General features: G+C 61.1%; 1 protein-coding gene across 1 annotated transcript in view; it reads right to left on the bottom strand.

Moving 5' to 3' along the window:
- Positions 1–6,632: 6,632 nt before the first annotated feature.
- Positions 6,633–19,767, bottom strand: part of COL4A2 (collagen type IV alpha 2 chain) — a 160,805-nt gene continuing 147,670 nt past the window's right edge. Inside the window, exons 37-48 of the mRNA XM_065902160.1 lie at positions 17,879–17,986; positions 17,183–17,290; positions 16,639–16,710; positions 15,080–15,205; positions 13,124–13,240; positions 12,257–12,418; positions 12,047–12,145; positions 11,712–11,858; positions 11,478–11,594; positions 10,144–10,335; positions 9,547–9,833; positions 6,633–7,617 (exon numbers count right to left, since the gene is read on the bottom strand). Coding sequence (XP_065758232.1) covers positions 7,360–7,617; positions 9,547–9,833; positions 10,144–10,335; positions 11,478–11,594; positions 11,712–11,858; positions 12,047–12,145; positions 12,257–12,418; positions 13,124–13,240; positions 15,080–15,205; positions 16,639–16,710; positions 17,183–17,290; positions 17,879–17,986 — 1,793 coding nt within the window. The 3' untranslated portion in view covers positions 6,633–7,359. The remainder of the gene's footprint in view (positions 7,618–9,546; positions 9,834–10,143; positions 10,336–11,477; positions 11,595–11,711; positions 11,859–12,046; positions 12,146–12,256; positions 12,419–13,123; positions 13,241–15,079; positions 15,206–16,638; positions 16,711–17,182; positions 17,291–17,878; positions 17,987–19,767) is intronic.

The raw sequence follows: 19,767 nt of genomic DNA, 5'->3' as shown, positions 1-19,767 counted from the left end.
AAAATGTTTGCCCATCCCCGCTTTTAAAGCTTTATCTAACAGAAATATAATGCAGATGTGTTAGTCACTCAGTTTTGTCCGGCTCTTTGCAACCCCGTGGACTGTAGCCCGCCAGGTTCCTCTGTCCATGGGATTTCCCAGACAAGAATCCTGGAGTAGGTTGCCATTTCTTTCTCCAGGGGATCTTCCCAACCCAGGGATTGAACTTGGGTTTCCTGCATCGCAGGCAGACTCTTTACAACATCTGAGAACTGTAGCCCATTCCAAAGAGAAAAAGGGTCAATTTGGTTACTTTTCGTTGATGTAGATTAGCTTCCCATTTAGTGGGTGGAAGGTGTATTTATTTTTCCATAAAGTGTCTCTGCTAGGGAGAGCTCTGGGAGACCCAGGAGCCCATCATGAAGGCTGTGGAGGGAAGCATCCTGTGAAGTCACTTCTGTCTGAGGTCAGGGTGGCTGAGTTCTCGTGGCCCTTTGCCCCTGCACTGTGTCGCTCCGAGCATCCCCGGCTCGTGGCCTCGCATGACCCCTGTCCTGGAGGAGGGCCGAGGACTGCACCTTCTCCATCAACAGCGCGTGAGCCTTGCACCCTCATGGTGGCCCTGAAGAGCAGGCTGCGCTCTGGGCTCCACCCCAAGAGGACCCTGGGTGCCGGCCTGGGCTCTGGCCACGGAGACTGTCCCAGGGTCTGAACTCACGCACGGGCTTCTGGCCGTGACCTCTCGGGGATCAGTTCCTGACCAGGAGGCTTCAGCTGCCCTAGTGAGCCAGCTGTTGGAGAAGGAGGGGGTCCTCGGCTGGGACCTCGAATGTTCTTTCCTTCCTTCCTTCCCAAGTTCAGACTCAGCTGCTCTGGGGCTGGGAGGCCACAGATGGCCCTGGGTTTACCTTCTGAGCTTTCCCTCAAGTGTCCCGGGAAACCTCCTTCTCAACAGCAGCTCCAGGTCGGGCGTTTCCTAGGGGCCTTGAGGCATCCTTCATGGGAAGCTTGTTTAGTTCAGTTGATTTTCTCAGTCCGACTCTTTGAGGTCCCATGGACCAAAGCATGCCAGGCCTCCCTGTCCATCACCATCTCCCTGAGTCTACTCAAACTCATGTCCATTGAGTCGGTGATGCCATCCAACCATCTCATCCTCTGTCGCCCCTTCTCCTCTTGCCTTTCCCAGCATCAGGGTCTTTTCCAATGAGTCAGTTCTTCACATCAGGTGGCCAAAGTATTAAAGCTTCAGCTTCGGCATCAGTCCTTCCAATGAATATTCAGGACTGATTTCCTTTAGGATGGACTGGTTGGATCTCCTTGCGGTCCAAGGGACTCTTAAGAGTCTTCTCCAACACCACAGTTTGAAAGCATTAATTTTTTGGCACTTAGCTTCTTTATAGTCCAACTCTCACATTCATACATGATTACTGGAAAAATCATAGCCTTGACTAGAGGATGCTTATGTTGTAATCTGGGTTTCCCAGGTGGCGCTAGTGGTAAAGAACCTGCCTGTCAATGCAGGAGACATAAGAGACTGGGGTTTGATTCCTGGGTCGGGAAGAGCCCCTGGAGGAGGGCATGCAACCCACTCCACTATTCTTGCCTGGAGAATCCCATGGACAGAGGAGCCTGGTGGGCTACAGTCCATAGGGCCGCCAGGAGTCGGACACGACTGAACTGACTTAGCACACGTGCACACTCGCATCTTGTGATCTGGGCGCTGGAAACACGGGTCCCCCTTTTCACAGGCTGCGAGGCTGGGATGTTAGAGCAGCTTGGTCGTTTCTGAACCCGCCCTCCTGGTGGAATCGGCTCTGCCTGCTGATCTGGGAAGCCCTCCTGCAGACGTCCGGCAGCTCTGCCTCCAGCGAGGTCTCCCCCTGGCCGAGGCGAGCGGGGCTCAGAGCCCGTGATGCCATGGGCAGTGGATCGGAGTTGGTCCTGTCCTCCAGAGGGAAGGGGCTGGACTGACCCGTGCTTCCCATGAGCTCCGCTGGCCCTGTACGTGCAGAGCGGCTGCGCTGATGACCACGAACGACCACAGTGCCCATGAGCCACCGAGGGAGGCAGGGCCCGGGGAGCAGGACCCTGTGTGGGAGCGGGGGTGGCCTCCGCAGGGCTGCGGCACAGGATCCGCTCCAGCTGCGGCTGTTCTTTCCTTCCTGTAACTGGGGAGGCCGGCCCTCCTCTGCATCCCCCCTCCCGCCCCCATTAGATCAAACCCGTTCCCTTGGGGTTTGCTCCCATCTTTCCCGCTTCTCCAAGATGGATCCTTTATGCTGCCCTGTCAGAACTGGGCAGGGCTGCTGGGTCTGCGGTGTAGACGCCCCTCATGGGTCTGCAGTGTAGACATTGCACATGGTGTGTCTGCTCTGGGGGCTAGAGAAAGCTCAACCTTGTCCATTTGCAGGAGTTTCTTCCCTTGCATGGACTGGCCTTGAACTCACTGGCCCTCACCCGGGCGGACGATCTGGAAGGCAGCTAGTGTGGGGGTGTGAGGACCCAGGCCCAGTGTAAGGACAGGTGCTTCTGGGGCCAGAGCCCCAGCAGCTAGAGATGGAGGCCCCCACCGAGCTCAAGTCTAGGGCCTGGCATCCCGGAGCCGCCTTCCTTCTGGAGGTCGGCGTGGCTGTGTAGGTTTCTAAAGGGCAGTCGCCCGCTGCCCAAGACGAGGCGCGCCCCTCATTTTACCCCCGTCTGGTCCTGTCCACTGGCAGAGTCGCGGGGGCCCAGAGGGAGTCACTTGGGTGCTCGTCTCATGGGCCCAGGGCCGCCAGCACCTCGGGGAGGAGAGCTGGGCGGGTCCCCGGGACGCTGTCATCTCGGACACCTGCGGTGCGTGTCTAGGGACCCCGCCCTCCTCCTGGGCGTCATCCACTCGTTCCTCCCTGTGAATCGGGGGTTCCTAGCTGGGGGCAAGGTCCTTGGGGTGGGAGGGAGGTGTGGGGAGCCCTGAACAGCGTCCTCATGATCTGAGCGCAGGAATTCCTCCCCAGGAGCCTGCAGGTAGAAGGCAGAGGGGAGTCTTCCGACATGTACAGTAAGGGAGGTCAGCTCCAGCTGAGCGTCTGGGTCTCCCTCTCAGGAAAGCTGGACCCAGCCCAGTGGCCTCTGCGATTTTAGGGCTGTTTACGCATCGAATGACCCAGGGGTTCCCATTCTGCCTCCACCTGGAGGCCCTTGGCTCCTGAACTTGGCTGTGGAAGGAAGCAGGGCTTCCGTGAGCCAGTCTGCTCTCGGCCAGGCCCCCGGGGTCAACGCGCAGGCAGGGAGGGTGTCGGGGCCCCCTGGATGTGCCTCCCCGCTGCAGTCACCCTGAGCCACCTGGGACCCGTGTGGAGTTGGGGCTCCATCATCAGCGGTGATCTGGGGACGTGGGCGCGGCATCAGGGGAAGCAGGCTCGGGATGGAGTACCTGCCCCTGACCAAGCTGTGTCCCCTCATCCACGGTGGTGCACCCCCTGAGGTGGAACCTCCTCAGCTGTAAAATGGAGCGAGAGTCACAGCTCATGGAGGGTGGCGGGTGGGGCCGCCCAGGAGGGCCCCAAGCTCAGCGTCCTCGGCAGGGAGGACGAGTGACCGTCCCCGAAGGTGACCATCGGCTGGGAGGACTGTCGGCTGGGAGGACCGGCTGGGAGGACCGTCGGCTGGGAGGACTGTCGGCTGGGAGGACCGGCTGGGAGGACCGTTGGCTGGGAGGACCGGCTGGGAGGATCGTCGGTTGGGAGGACCGTCGACTGGGAGGACTGTCAACTGGGAGGATTGTTGGTTGGGAGGACCGTCGGCTGGGAGGACCGTCGGCTGGGAGGACCGGCTGAAGAGCCTTGCTTTCCCTTTTTTTCACTGCTATAAAAAATGTCGGATTCACCCGAGAACACATTTGTTTCACGAAGCTTTGCCTTTAGGACTTTGAGTGTGGCTTTTTTAAAGTTTTGTTTTTACTGGCTGTGAGTGATGTTTGGGAGGTATGGGAAGCGGAAAAGGTGCTTTCTCTTCCGAGGGATGTGTGTGCCTGTGTGCACATATGCATGTGATGTGAGTATGCGCACACGTGTATATGCATGTGTGATGTGTGTGCACACTCGTGCACACCAGCACGTGTGCCTTCAGTAAACACACCAGCGGTGGGAGCTGAGGCCAGACACAGGTGGGACCCAGGAGCCTCGCTCTCTGCTTTGGAAGTCGCCGGGGCCCGCAAGGGCCATTCCTGCCGGGTGGTGCCTCGAGGGTGGTCCCTGAGCCCCCCTCCCCAACCGTGTGGCTGGAGTGGAGGCTGAGGTCGCGGCTGCATCAGCGGGACCACAGTGAGGGGGGCCGGGGCGGGCCCCTCGTCTCCAAAGTCACCCACGTCCGCATGCTCCCCTCCCTCTCTGCTTCGTGCCTGCAATCGCTGCTCCTCTTTTTAAAGAACGAGCCTCGGCCCCTTCTGGGAGTGGCCACCTGGAGGTGGGGCCAGGGCCAGGTGTGGCCTGAGCCCGGGTGTCCCTGGGTGCAGGTGGAACAGGTGGAATCTCTGTGCTCACGTCGCCTCCCCAGCGGCTCGTGGGCACCTGTCTGTGTGGCTCCGGGGCTGTGGGGGCTCCGCGTCCCTGAACTGACAGCCTGCGGACTGTTCGCTTGGGCTCGCCCTGCTGTCTCATCATCCTCCTGCAGCCCAACGTCACCCTTTTCATGCACGTCAGGAATTTATTTGCAGAGCAGTTCTAGCTTGTCCCACGCATGGCCTAGTTTGCATAACTCGTCTCCATGGGAACGTCTTTAAAACCCCCCTACGACAGGGAGCCTCCACCCCCTTCCTCCTGAGGCTGGGACTTGACACCAAACTCGCACAAGGGTGTGCACGCCAGCTCTCTGCAGGCCCTTCCACGCACAGGAGTGGATTTAATGCTCAGAACACCACCGTGGCCCACGGGGTCTGTTTCAGCTCTCCCGAGGGCCCCCGGCCCTGAGCGCAGACCTGCTCCGGCGTCCTCCCGACAGGCTCTTCTCGGGCAGCGGGAGCCGCAGCAATCCTCCCGGGCTCAGCCTGGCTCTCGGTGCCCCTCCAACTTGCCAGGGTGAGTCCAGAGGCGTCTCGTGTGGCTTCACGTGAGTCTGGGCGCCGTCTGTGGCAGGGGTGGGGACAGCCATCTTAGTGACTCTGACCTCAGGGCACCCACTCACTGAAGTGGGGACAGTGTTGGCCACTCAAGGACCCTTAGCTTCTGGGCTGGTGGTTGTTCTTAGCCCTGAGACACTAGACCAGAGAAATCGCATGCAGCATGCTCGGGTCTGTGAGGGGCAGCTTGAACTTTCAAGGTTCAGAAGCTTAGCTGTTTGAATTCAGACCAGGAATCTTCACCTGTGATAGCGACACTTGTGCGGAATCCTGGGCTCATGCACAGACAGAGACGGATTATCTGTCTGTACTTGGTTTATATTTTCTGGTTTACAGTTTGGCGTCCAGTTATGTATCGAGACCCTGGTCTTGGTCTTCTTTCCTTATGTGTTTCAGGCGTGAAGTCCAGGACTTTGCGGTGTTTAATGCTGGGTGCCTAATGCCCTGGGAACCACACGGAGGCAAAGCTAAGCCATAGGAGACCATGGGTGAGAAACTTTTGCAAACTGTGAAACAGCATAGAATCTCCTTCAATTAAAAGGAGAGGCTAGACCAAATTGAGCAGGAATCTTCAGGACTGTGACGTGTCATGACCACCCCGCGATCTCGGGGACTGGGGTCTGGCAAGAGCAGCTGCCCCCGCCAGCCTCCTGTGTGGGCATCTTTCAGGCCCCAGCCTCGGCCTCTAAGGGCTCAGCGGCCCACTATAACTGTTGCTATGGAAACCAGCTGTGCACAGGTGGAGCCTACCGTAACGCCCATCACCTTCACCTGGTTCTGTCGCCTCCCCTGGGGTGCTCAGAGCCCGCCCAGCACCCCTGAACCTGTGACCCAGCCTGGCCGCTGGGGGCAAGAGCTGGAAGTGGAAAATGTGCCTTGCCCCATCACTGGTCCTTGTGTGGCCTTCCCCAGCATGGGAGGTGGGGCGTGGACTCAGCCCTGAGCACTGTATGGAGGCAGCCTCCCTCCGCCCGGCTCCCCGTTCCCCACCCGGAGTCACGTCCTCACTTAACCCTCGGGCACACAGTCCTTGGCTCAGGCAGCGCCGGGGAAGGCAGGCCAGCCCGGGGCTGATCGCGTTCAAATAACATCATCAGGTGGAATGCTTACTTTGTGACCGTACAAATAGTTCTCAGAGAAGGTCTAATGTGAGACTGAACTCTGAAGGGCAGAAATAAACTGTGAGCTGGATGCCCAGGCGTCAGCCGGGTTCCGGAGAAACTGAAGGCAGAAATGTGTCTTGGAGATTTGATTTCTGGGATTTGATTTGGGATGTTATGCTGGGGCGGATTGAATGACTTTGGCAGCGTGTTTAGAGGTACCTCCCTCCTAACCCCTGTGAGTGCAGGTTGGAGTGTTCTCTGTAAACATCACCACATTGTAAACACAAATACAGTTCCCTGAGGAGCCAGTGATGATACCGCAGGCTTCGGTTCAGGCTGCTGAGACCTGGAAAAAACAACAGCGCGGTGCGGAGCTGGGCCGGGATGCAGGGTTCCCGGTTCTGCGCAAATTTCGCGCCCTACGAACTTGAGAAAACCAGGCAGGCAACAGGTGGGGTATAAAAATGTTGCAAAGTAACTTTTATTCTGGGCTGGTTACAGAGGAGGCGGTAGCCAGAGGGGTGCAGCTCAGCGCACAGAAGGGGGGCGGCGGGGCGTCTCTGCCTGCCGCTCGGAGTCTGCCGCCTCGCCGCGGACGGCGGGAGGGCTGGCAGGACCTGGTGGGAAGCGCGGCGGCGGGGCGCCGGCAGCCGCGGCCTGTCAGACACCAGGAGGCGCAGTCGGCCTTCCTGGGGGACGCGGGCCCTGCACGCGCGGCGCGTCCGGGAGGGCGGTGCGCGTCCTGGGGGTCAGGGAGCCCGCGGGCTGAGCGGCCTCACCCGTCCACACGCCCCTAGAGTGAGCTCAGAAAACGGGCTGGGAGCGCGGGGAGCACGCGGGCGCGGAGCGGCGCGGACGGCCTGAGCGGGAGGCGGCGCCGCCCGGGCCGGGGCAGGGTGTCCTGCGGACCCGGGGGCAGGGCCTGTCGGGGCCAGGTGCCGGTGCCGAGTTTCTTTGGTGACCTTTTCCTCTTTTTGGTTTGTTTTTTAAAGAAAAAAAAGCAGTCAATTTAGGGGCCGGCGTCTGAGGTAATAAGTTAAGAAAAGCACCAAAGTGGCCCCGGACTGCACGGGCCTGGAGAAGGGGCGTGTCCGGACACGTCAGGGGGCGTGTCCGTGACGTCAGGGGGCGTGTCCGGGGCGTGTCCGTCCGGGGGCGTGCCCGGCCGGCGCCCGCAGCTCACAGGTTCTTCATGCACACCTGGCAACGGCTGATGTGCGTGCGGATGAGGCCGGCCTTGAGCGTGTCGGCCGAGGGCGTGCCCTGGAAGCTCTGCTCGGGGATGGTGGTCAGCCAGAAGCTGTACTTGTTGGTGTAGTAGTGGCACGTGCCGCGGGCCCCGTTGCACTCGATGAACGGCGTGGCGCGGAAGTCCTCCAGGCAGCTGCCCGGCGACACCAGCGACTGGCCGCCCCCTTCGTCACCGGCGGCCGTGTGCTGCGCGGGGGAGCGGGCGGAAGAGATGCCAACACGTTAGCTTGTTTGCACAGGGAACTCTGCACAATACTCTGTGATAAACCATCTTAGAAAATAATGTGAAAAAGACTGTGTATGCATGTATGTGTGATTGAGGCTTTCCAACTGTGGGGCTGCAGAAGACTCTTGAGAGTCCCTTGGCCTGCAAGGAGATCCAACCAGTCCATCCTAAAGGAGGTCAGTCCTGGGTGTTCATTGGAAGGACTGATGCTGAAGCTGAAGCTCCAATCCTTTGGCCACCTGATGTGAACAGCCTACACACTGGAAAAGACCCTGATGTTGGGAAAGATTGAGGGCAGGAGGAGAAGGGGACGACAGATGACGCTGGATGACATCACTGACTCAGTGGACTTGAGTTTGAGCAAGCTCCAGGAGTTGGTGACGGACAGGGAGGCCTGGCGTGCTGCAGTCAATGGGGTCCCAAAGTGTTGACAGGACTGACTGACCGAACAACATATGTACGTGTAACTGAATCACTGTGCCGTATAATGGAGATTAAGACAACGTAACCCGACTATACTTCAATAAAATAAAGGTAAAATCAATATGGGGGTCAGAACCAGACTCTTAAAATCAATCACCAGGGAGTTCCCTGCTGGTCCGGTGTTTAGGACTCTGTGCTCTCACTGCGGAGGGCCCGGCTTCCATCGCTGGTTGGGGACCTGAGATCCCACAAGCCGTGCGGTGGGGCCAAAAAACAATTAAGCTCCAAAGAAAGTGCCCCTCTCCTCCTTTACTAACGTGCATGAAGAGGGGGTATGTGTGCTTTGAATTATTATTACTATTATCACTGGCCATGTTGGTCTAGGCTGGCTGGAGGTGGTTACTGAGGATAATGGGTGTGTGCTAAGTCGCTTCAGTTGTGCAGTCGTGACCTCATGGACTGTAGCCCGCCAGGCTCCTCTGTCCATGGGATTCTCCGGGCAAGAACAGTGGAGTAGGCTGCCATTTCTTTCTCCATGTTACCTTCCTGACCAGGGACTGAACTGGCATCTCCTATGTCTCCTGCAGGTGGATTCTTGACCATTGGCAAGTGTGCTTATCCTTTCTCCTCTGACATGGCTCAAGATGTAACGCTCATAAGAGCAGGGCTGTCTGGCCTGCAGGACACAGGGCAGGCATTCCCACGAGAGAAGATGCTCCTTTTCCATCTCACGAGGGAGTTAAACACAGGAGGGACCAGCGCTTCCTCCTCTGTGACCCAGGGGCAAACGGGGGCTGCTCTGTCTGCCGCCAGGTCCCCTGACAGGAGGAGCCCCTTAAGGTAGAACGCTGCCTGTCCCTGCACAGAACCTAGTGATCCTGTTGCTTCAAATTACTGCAGCACTAATCCCTTAAAAATGTTAAAAAATCAATGCTTTTTTATCTCTTCCTTCCTTCCCTAGATTCCAGGGTTTTTCCCCTATTGTTTTGACAAGATTAGCAAACATGGTATAATTTATATATATTATGTTATTGACATAGTTTATGAAATATTTAACATGTTGGGTATCCTGTCAACACAATGGGAGTTACGACAGTCATAATAAACATAAATGCAACACAAGACCCCTCTGGACTTTCCTTTCTCCCTGTGACAGTGGAGTAAACAGGAAAATTGTAAGGAATGCTGTCATGATAGTCAAATCGTCCTCATCAAGGTTGTAAAAAGGCCTGGTGGCAAACCACTGTGTCCCACCTGGATGGGAGCAGCCCCAGGCCAAACACGGCTTAGCAAAGTGCAGGCCGGATTCCAGCTCTCAGCATTCCCTGGGTCAGGGGCCTTTGTGCAGTGCCCAACCTGAACAACCGCGCCGATCAGTCTTAAAACGGCCACAAGGCGGTTGGGGAGAGGACCTCGATTTCCACCTGGGTCCCTGCTCCGAGTCACAGCAGGTGCGCAGCACGTACCATGAGGAAGGAGTATCCGATCCACAAGCTGCGCCACCCGGCCGGGCAGTGGGGGATGGAGACATCCTGGCTGTGGACGGCGATGGCGACGGCCGGGGCCTCGCACACGGAGCAGCGGCTGATGTAGGGCCGGATGTCCTCCTCGGCCACGGGCATCATGGGCAGCGGGGCGGTGGTGGACAGCCAGTAGGACTTGTCGTTGCGGCTGGCGTAGTAGCAGATGTCGCCGGGGTTGCAGTACAGGAAAGGCATGGTGCTGAACCGCGCCAGGCAGGAGCCGGCCAGGCCTGCGGAGGGAGGCGGCTGAGTGCGCGGGGACGCGGGGCCCTGCGTGCCGCCAGCTCGGGGCCTGGCCACGCCCCGGCCGCGGAGCGCTCAGCGTGCACGAGGCGGGGCCGAGCTCCGGCTCTCCATCCCTCGGGGCCTCCACGAGCACTTCCGCCCTGCCCTTACAGAGGGCCCTGGACACAGGGCACTGCTCGCTCCCCCACCCTGGGTTTGGAGCATCTGGGTGCCTCCTGGGGACTCAGGACGTGACTGTGGCCGCTGGGTCCTGCCACCCCTGGTGGGGCTGGCCGGCCGGCGGGCGGTACCTACCCAGGTCCTGGTTGTGGGCCTTCTCCTGGCCCTCGAAGTAGAGCAGGCTGTATCCGCTCCAGAGCTTGTTCATGCCCACGGGGCACATGGGCTCCTTGTCGGTCTGGCTATGCTTCACCAGGAGGTACCCGATGCTGATGCTTCGGCCGGGCATGCCCGGCAGGCCGGGGCTCCCGGGGCGGCCCGGCTCCCCTGGGCGAGACAGAGAGGCCGCCTTGCAGCTGCCGCGTGGACCACAGCCCGCGTGCTTACAGCGGGCATGGCGACACTCACGGCCCCAAGGCTGGGGTCGGTGGCTCTGCCCTCGGGGACCGAGAGCCTCCTGGGGGGGGACTTACCCTCGCTCAGTACGCCCTCCATGTCCAGGACCGTGGAATGGCTATCATGAAGGCTGGACGGAGGGGGGCGGGGGGTGGGGGGGGTGGGGGGTGGGGTGTGGGGGCGTGGACTCAGAGGCCCCATGAGCCGACCCCCTTCCCAGTGGGAACTGCAGCATCTCTTATTGTGCAGGGCCCAGGGGCACTGCGGTCCAGCCCTGCCCGCCTCCTCCACGCCAGGCTGCAGGGCTCCCTGCTGGACCTTCGGGGAGCGGCCATTCCCAGGGTTAGAAACCCGACTCCCCACATGTCCACCCAGGGCCCCAGTTCTGTCCCTGACACCACAGAACGGCTGATCCTCCCCCAACAGGTGACCCTGTCTCTCTCACAGGGCGTCCCCTCGCCCCGATGCCCCTCCCCAGCCCCCACCGTCTCCCCGGCGCGTCAGAGGCTCTCCTGCTCGAGCGGCGTGATGTGGACACTTGCTGGGGTCTGGGTGTGACCACGCAGCCTGTCCCTACCGTGCACAACACGCACGTCGCTGGCTCAAACCGAGTGCAGGTGGATTACAACTCCTAGGACTTGTTTTTTGCACGAATGGCTATTACTTCGGGCCTATCTCATCCTGCCTACATGCAAGTAATTTTTAGAAGTCAACGATAAAAGCCGTCACAGTGGCGCCTATAATGTGATCGCTCACTTGTAGTTCATCGTCCTAGGCTTTCGAGAGCTCAGCAATCTTGTCTCTCGGAACAGGTCACCTGCTTCCTTCTCTGAGCCACCTCCTGAGTCTCAGGGGAAGGAAGGAGGCCAGCCTGTGCTGGGGACCCCGTGCCAGGTGTTCGGCCAGGGGCAGGGGTCACGGGGTGGGCCCCCATAACCCGGGAGCCGGACTCGGGGGGCGGCCCCTCAGCGCTGCTCACCTCGGGGCGCGTCTGACCCCTCCCTGAGCTCCGCGGCCCACCGTCAGCCCCACGGCGGAGCTGAGGCACCTCCCCACCCCTGCCCATCACTCACCTTCGAAACCCACCGGTCCCTGCAGCCCCACGGGACCCTGGTCTCCACGGAATCCGGGAATGGCTGACATGCCGCCTCGTCCCTGGGGCCCGGCCTTGCCCTGCGCCCCGCGGAAACCTGCAGGGCCGCGGGGACACGGGTGAGTGCCGCGGGCAGGGACAGGTGGAAACAGAGCAGGCAGGCAGGCAGGGAGCCCCCCCAGTCCCCCCCCAGCGACCCCGGCTGGGCTCCCACCTGGTTCTCCGGGGGGGCCCTGTGGCCCCATCTCCCCCTGAGCCCCCGGGGGGCCTCTCCTGCCCTGTGGACCCACTGGGCCCCGCTCAACCGCGATCCTCTGGGGGATTCCCGCGATGCCTGGAGCCCCCACGGGACCGGGGGCACCTGGAAGGGAGAAGAAAGGCCAGGCAAGGCGTGAGAACCGCTGTTCTGATCTCGACCCGGGCGTGGGCCCGCTCTCCAGCCTCCCCGAGCTGCCTCGCTCTGCAGAGACGGCCCTTCCAGCACCCCTGCCCCACCACGCCCCAGCACGACACGGTGACCTCTGAGGCATCCCCCCGAGACCCACTCACCCGGGAGTCCTCGGTCTCCTTTGGGTCCCTTGGGGCCTCGGTCGCCCACGCTCCCAGTGGGGCCTATGTTGCCCATGAATCCTGGCTCCCCTCTGGGCCCTTCAGGACAAGCAGGATGTTGAGGACACGCGGGTGTGGGTGGGGGCCTCTGGCCATGTCTGGCCAGTGTCCCCGAGAGAAGCCCTCCCTCCTCCCGAGACACCGTGTTACCTTTTTCTCCCGGGAGTCCGAACACGCCAGGCCGGCCCTGGGGCCCGGGGTCCCCGACCCATCCTTTGGTCCCGGGGTTTCCGGGGGTTCCTGGACTCCCCTCATCGCCTTTGCTTCCGGGAAGAGCTGCAGGCCCGGGTGGCCCCGGGGGCCCTCGATAACCTGCCGGTGTCGGTCGGGAGAGAGGCGAGTGTACGCGGGAGGAAGGCGTGCACGCAAAGTTACCCCTGGGGGATGGGCTTTGGCAAGTGTGTAACCCTGGGCAGCTAATTTTGCTTTTTATTGTGCTAAAATATGCTAACATAAATCTACCATTTTAACCACTTTGGAGTGCGCCCGTTCACATCACCGTGCAGCCGTCTCCACCATCCTTCCCTGGACGAGCTCACACGCTCATCCTCCAGCTGAAGCTCTGTCCTCACTGAACACTCTCCTCCCCACGCCGCAGCGCCGGCCCCCGGCATCCGTGTTCTGACTCTGTGACTGGATTCCTCTGTGCTCACTCGTGTCTGACTCTGCGACCCCGTGGACTGTAGCCCCCCAGGCTCCTCCATCCCTGGGCTTCTCCAGGCAAGAATACTGGAGTGGGTTGCCATTTCCTCCAGGGATGTTCCCCACCCGGGATCCAACCTGCATCTCCTGCATTGACAGGCGGATTCCTTACCGCTGCTCCACCTGGGAAAGCCCACCGATTCCGCCAGGGAACGCTCCCGGGCCCTCCTGCAGTGGAGTCAGCGCTGTCCTTTCCTGTCTGGCCTGCCTCTCTCAGAATCATGTCCTTAAGGGGGATCGGAGGTGTTCCCTGCCTCCAGTGACCAGGCTTCTGTGCCCAGAGGTTCCAGCCCACGGGGTGTGAGCCCCGCTCACCTTCCAGGCCGAAAATCCCAGGCGCGCCGACGTCCCCTGGTGACCCAGAGATGTTGGAAGGAGGGGTGATGCCTGGAAAGCCCTGAAGGCCAGGACTCCCGATCGGGCCTCGCTCCCCTTGGGAGGGAAACGGAAGGTAATCAGCGCCAGCACCCAGCTCTCCATCCTGAGTCACCCCTTCTCCGTGCCCTCGCCTGTCCAGGAGCAGAGCCGCCAAGGAGAGGTGCCCACGGCGGGCTCTTGCCCACAGGCCCGCCAGCCCCTTCCCGCTGCCCAGGGGGCCCAAGGCCCTGCTGCGAGGCTGCCCTCACCAGCACGCCACCTGCTCAGCGGCCAGCTGCTGGGGCCACCTGAGGGGGACGCCCGGCCCTGCCCTGCGGGCATCACCTGAGAGCAGCCCTGGGGGCCCAGCGAGTACCCGTGCTGGGAGGGCCCAAGGTGGGCGGCACGGCCGCTGCAGTCCCACCCGAGCCGCCCCCAGGATCCCGGGCTCCGGCTGGACGTCCAGCATCCGGGGCGGGTCCATCCTCCCGGCCCACAGTGGCTGAACTGGCATCTCGCCCACTCACTGGGGCTCACTGGTGGCCCCAAGCAGCACCGTGGGCTCCTGGACAGCAGGAGGGGGGCTCTGAGTCCCACTCGGGGTGTCGACAGGCTCCCCTAATGTCTGTCCAGGGCTGCCTTTTCTGCCTGGCCATGCTCTTTGAGGGCAACCTGGCTGTTTCGATCGGCTCCCAGACTTCACACTGAAGTGTGGTCCAGAGTTTCAGGAAGACTGAGACATGCCTCCCGGAAGAAACCCTGTATGACGGGACTGGCCTGGGGCTGGGCTTCGGGGCAGGCGTCCCGTGCTGCTGGGCGGGGCCTGGACCCCAGCCCTGAGCGGGGCCTGGACCCCAGCAGCCCCATGGACTCACGGTGTGGCCCTCTGGCCGGCCCACCTCCGCCCCCTGCCTTCAGATCAAGCCTGGGGCTCGGGTACTGGGGGTTCTGGGGTTCAGATCAAGGCCGGGGCTCGGGTACCGGGGGTTCTGGGGTTCAGATCAAGGCCGGGGCTCGGGTACCGGGGGTTCTGGGGTTCAGATCAAGGCTGGGGCTCGGGTACCGGGGGTTCTGGGCTTTCTGCTTGGTGCAGGTGGAGGGGAGGTGACAGACCCCGGGGAGAATCAGATGATGGGATCTGTGGGATACCCGCCCCCCTATCCATCGGAGGTCGGGGTCACTGGCCTCCTCAGGGCCTGCCTTCCCTTTGGGGGCCAATGGTTCTGGTTTCACGGGTAATTCTGACCTGAGCACCAGCGCTCAGACCCGGGTCTCAGAGGCCCAGGTGTGATGACCTGTCGGGTCCAGCGGCAGCGCCTGGCTCCAGGCCGCCTCGGATGAGGCACTGGGCTGAGTTGGGGGGCGGGGGGGCCCAGGTGTGAGAGGACAAAGCCCACTGGGGGACGCCGCAGGGCTGGGAGCCCTCCGCTCTGAGATGCCGGGTGTAGTCGAGTCCACACGCCCCCTGCCAGTTTAGGTCCAGCCTGGCGGCCGGCGGCTGGGCTGGGCAGGGGTCTCATTCCCAGCAGCTGAGACCACTTCTCTCTGGTCTGTTCCTGCCGCGCTCCAGGCCGGCACACGGGCAGAGCTCAGGGCTGCGATGCCTTCGCTCACTCATTCATCTCCCCAGCACTGCTGTGTGCACGTGATGGGCGGAGCCCCTCACCCGGTGCCCTGGGGGGGCTCCACGGGGAGGCAGCTTGATCTTATCCTTCCTCTGGGGGCGGAGGGGGGTCAACAGTTAACCCCGATGGAATAAGACTGGGGTAGGGTATAGGAACCGTGGGACACCAGTGGGAGGTTTGCAACAGACAAGTCGGCACCCGGCCTGCTCTGACCGCTCATCTCTCAGACTCATGGGCATCACAGTTGGTTCTGGGGGTGTAGACGGTGGTGCTGGGGTGGGGGCCTCACCTGGGACTCCACGCTCGCCCTTCTGTCCTGGGGCTCCCGTGGGGCCTGGAAGGGTGTTGGCCTCTCCTGGGTCACCCCTGTCCCCAGCAGGACCTGGGAATCCCAGGTCCCCATGGAGGTCTGCACCTGCAGCCGGGTGAACAAATGACGTCAGTGTCTGGACCAGGCAGAGTCCGTTCTCACGAGAGGAAGGGGGAGACTCGGAGACAAGAGCAGCCCGCGACAGCCTGGAGACCGCAGCCTCCTGGCAGCCCCGACGCCCCCGAGCCTGAGACCCAGAAGGCACCCTGGGGGTCGAAGTTGAGCCCTTCACTTCATGGGGGGACCTCAGAGGCCCTTCAGAAAAGGCTCGGATCCCAAGACGCAGATGGTCCTGAGCTGGGACCTGCCCAGGGCTCCAGGCTCCTAGCTGGGGCTCCGGATGCTACATCTGAGGTGTAAAAGGGAAGCGCAGTTTAAAACCTGCTCTGCTCACCCATCAGGAACTCAAAGCAGTGGGTGGCAGGAAAGAGCGACATAACATGGGCATTTATACTGGAATTGAAACCTTAATTGAAGGATGAGTGTGCGAATTTATATACAATGACACACACCCAAATTTACCATAGACAGATGAACTCTTGATAATATAAAACAGCCATAAAGAGAGTAATCTAAAAGTAGTGGTAGAACTATGCGTAATTTCTTTTTCTTTTGTTAGAGTGTATTTTTTAAAGGTTTTCTCCACTCAACATAAGTAATTTTTATAATCTGAAAACAATAAAAGCTTAAACAATATATTAATCACCTAGTTTACAAATATTACTAGTCCAGTGAACACATTTTAAAAATGTAGTGATGACTGAGCATTAATATTTAAGACGAAAGGAGCTAAATTTAAAATAAAGAAATGTCTGGGAAGTGGCCGAGAGCTTTGCATATCCAAGCGTGAAAAGGAAGCTTAAAGCAGCAAGGGGATTCCATTCCCTCTGAAGAACAGAGCCCCACGCAATGGTGCTCGGAGGTCACAGAAGCGGGGAGCCGTGCAAACCTCACGCTGTCACTGGCTTTCGGAGACGATGGATTTTGTGTCTCCTTTGGGCAGTCCCCGCCTGCCCCCTGTACACCAACCACCGCTGTGAGTGGAATTGTCTTGTCTGAACCCAAACCCACGTGTTGATTCCTAAGGCCCCACATGGTGGGATCTGATGGAGGGCCTTGGAGAGGTGATCGGGGTTAGAGGAGGCCTCCAGGGTTAGAGGAGGCCTCTTAAGCCCCCGACAAGAAGAGACTCCAGAGAGCTCATGTCTGCCGCGTCAGGACACAGAGAGGAGCCAAGAACACGATCCTCGCCCAGACCCCCCACGCTGGCACTCCCACCCCAACCCCGGACCTCCAGGCTCAGAGCTGTGAGGAGCTCCCGTTGCTGCTTAAGCCCCCTGGTCTGTGCAGCAGCCGGCGGAACCGAGCCCCTGCGGCCTCAGGGACGGGCCGCCCAGCTCTCTGAGCCCCCCACCACCCCAAGTCCCCGATGGCCCCCCAGGGGCCCCCCGGCTGAGCACGGCTTCGGGGCTGCCTACCTGGGGATCCCGGGAAGCCTTTGCTGCCTGGCAAGCCGTGCAACCCGCCGATGCCTCGGAGACCGGGCAGACCTGTGGGGGAGCCTCAGAGTTAGTTCTCGGGAGGGCAGAGAGAGACCCCCAGGGCAGCCAGATGCTTCGATTTGCTGCGGGCCGGTCGTCCGCCCAGCCTGTTCCGTGCTGGTCGCTTAGTCATGTCCGACTCTTTGCGACCCCGTGGGCTTGTAGCCCAGCAAGTCCTCTCTGTCCATGGGATTCTGCAGGCGAGAATACTGGAGTGGGCTGCCGTGTCCTTCTCCAGGGGATCTTCTCCATCCAGGGATGGAAGCTGGGTCTCCCGCAGTGCAGGCCGACTCGTTACCATCTGCGCCCCCAGGGAGACCCCTGGTGTGTCCAAAGGCGGGACAACCAGGGGGCAGTTCAGCAAATACTGGGACGTGTCAGTCAGTCGCTTCTGGGTCGCCCGAGAGAAACATTAACTTAAAAACGGTCTTCCTGGACTCTCTTCACAGACTCCTTGCAGCCGGAGCGGGGCTTATCTCACCTGGTAAGCCTGGGCTCCCCGGCCAGCCGGAGTCTCCTTTGGTGCCGGGCGCCCCGGCCCGTCCCGGGTCTCCCTGAGGCCCCTGGAGCCCCGCGAGTCCTGGAAAGCCTGGGGGACAGACACAGCCCTCAGGGGCAGGCAGGCACCCCGAGGCCCCTGGGCCCCAGCTGAGGGGCTGTGTGGGTGAGGACGGCGTCCCCTCCACGTGGGCACACGTGGCTGGTGTGAGCACAGCCTGGCCAAACAGAGGAGTTCGCGTGCAGTCTCTCTCCGGCCCACACGGGAGCCCGGGCGGAGCCCAGAGACCCTGCGAGGGTCAGCCTCCCCGCGGTCACAGAGCCGGGCAACAGCGAGCACAGCAGTAGCAGGAAAAGGCAGAAAAGGAATTCACCCTTGTAACTCGGCCTCTGACAAGTTCTGCAGCTCAGACGCCGAAGGGGGCCGTCACGGGAACTGTCTGAGCGCTTACGGGGAGACAGACGGCAGCCACCCAGACGCGGCCGTCGCCCTGCGCGCCCCGCACAGCCGGGCTGTGTGCATGTGGGGACGGCCACGCGGGGGACGCTCCTGGCTGTGACTGCAGGGGACGGGCGGGCAGGCAGAACTGGCCGGCCTTGTTCTGGGCCCCCGGAGACCGCGGGCTCGGCTGCACCATTCAGCCCAGCCCAGGAGGGCGGTGTGACTGCCCGACCTTACCTGCTTGCCCTTTAAATCCAGGAGGGCCTTGGGCTCCGGCCAGGCCGGTGATCCCTGGAAAGCCGACATCACCCTCAGCTCCTTTCTGGCCGAAGAATCCCTTTAGACCTGTAACCACAGACGTGCTGCTTGGAACAATCAAACCACAGCTGGTGTGCAGTTGGGGCTCAAGGTATATGGAATTCAGGGGTGCTGCCCGGTAAAGGCTCATGGGGTTCAGTGGTGTGGGTAAAGGCTCATGGGGTCAGGGGTGAGGGTAAAGGCTCGTGGGGTCAGGGGTGAGGGTAAAGGCTCGTGGAGTCAGGGGTGAGGGTCAAGGCTCATGGGGTCAGGGGTGAGGGTCAAGGCTCATGGGGTTCAGTGGTGTGGGTAAAGGCTCATGGGGTCAGGGGTGAGGGTCAAGGCTCATGGGGTTCAGTGGTGTGGGTAAAGGCTCATGGGGTTCAGTGGTGTGGGTAAAGGCTCATGGGGTCAGGGGTGAGGGTCAAGGCTCATGGGGTCAGGGGTGAGGGTCAAGGCTCATGGGGTTCAGTGGTGTGGGTAAAGGCTCATGGGGTCAGGGGTGAGGGTCAAGGCTCATGGGGTCAGGGGTGCGGGTAAAGGCTCGTGGGGTCAGGGGTGCGGGTAAAGGCTCGTGGGGTCAGGGGTGCGGGTAAAGGCTCATGGAGTCAGGGGTGACGGTAAAGGCTCATGAGGTCAGGGGTGAGGGTCAAGGCTCATGGGGTCAGGGGTGCGGGTAAAGGCTCGTGGGGTCAGGGGTGCGGGTAAAGGCTCATGGGGTCAGGGCTGCGGTAAGGCTCGTGGGGTCAGGGGTGAGGGTAAAGGCTCGTGGGGTCAGGGCTGCGGTAAGGCTCGTGGGGTCAGGGGTGAGGGTAAAGGCTCGTGGGGTCAGGGGTGAGGGTCAAGGCTCATGGAGTCAGGGGTGAGGGTAAAGGCTCGTGGGGTCAGGGGTGAGAGTAAAGGCTCATGGGGTCAGGGGTGAGGGTCAAGGCTCATGGGGTCAGGGGTGCGGGTAAAGGCTCGTGGGGTCAGGGGTGCGGGTAAAGGCTCGTGGGGTCAGGGCTGCGGTAAGGCTCGTGGGGTCAGGGGTGAGGGTAAAGGCTCGTGGGGTCAGGGATGAGGGTCAAGGCTCATGGGGTCGGGGGTGAGGGTAAAGGCTCGTGGGGTCAGGGGTGAGGGTAAAGGCTCGTGGGGTCAGGGGTGAGGGTAAAGGCTCGTGGGGTCAGTGGCATGGTTAAAGGCTCGTGGGGTCAGGGGTGTCTGGAAAAGGATGCGGCCCCCCCGTGGGTGCTCCCCTTGTGAGTGGGGACGCAGATCTCGACGTGTCCCTTCCGCAGCCTGATTTTCCGCCTGATTCCTGCGCTGCGCCTGTGGTCTGCAGCCTCCAGGCACCCAGGGGTCCCGCCCCGGCACGCACACCTTTGTGCGGCCACTCCCACTCTGAATGCTGGACTGCGTGACGCCAGGACACCGTGTCGCCTTGAGCCCAGGCCACACACGCGTCACCGCTCTCCCTCTGTCCCGCTCTGGAGGAAGCCCCTGCCACGTCGTGAGGACACTGAGCAGCCCCGGGAGAGGCCCTCCCGCCAAGACCACCTGGCCCTGGATGGTCCAGCCCGGTCCAGCCTTCAGGTGAGGCGGCCCTGCCGATCTCATGATGGAGTCTCATGAGAACCACTCTGTTCCTGAATTCCTGGCCTCAGAAATGGTCAGCTAACAGCTGCCGTGGGTGCTCTGAGCCACAGTGTTTGGTGCCTCGCTGGGTGGCAGCAGATGGCTCATCTGAGAGGCAGATCCCTCATCTGAGTGGCGGATCCTCATCTGAGAAGCAGATCCTTCATCTGAGCAGCAGATCCCTCATCTGAGTGGTGGATCCCTCATCTGAGAGG

This window comes from Muntiacus reevesi, chromosome 11 (assembly GCF_963930625.1).
Source record: "Muntiacus reevesi chromosome 11, mMunRee1.1, whole genome shotgun sequence".
Lineage (NCBI taxonomy): Eukaryota > Metazoa > Chordata > Mammalia > Artiodactyla > Cervidae > Muntiacus > Muntiacus reevesi.
This window is presented reverse-complemented; position numbering and strand designations above follow the sequence as displayed.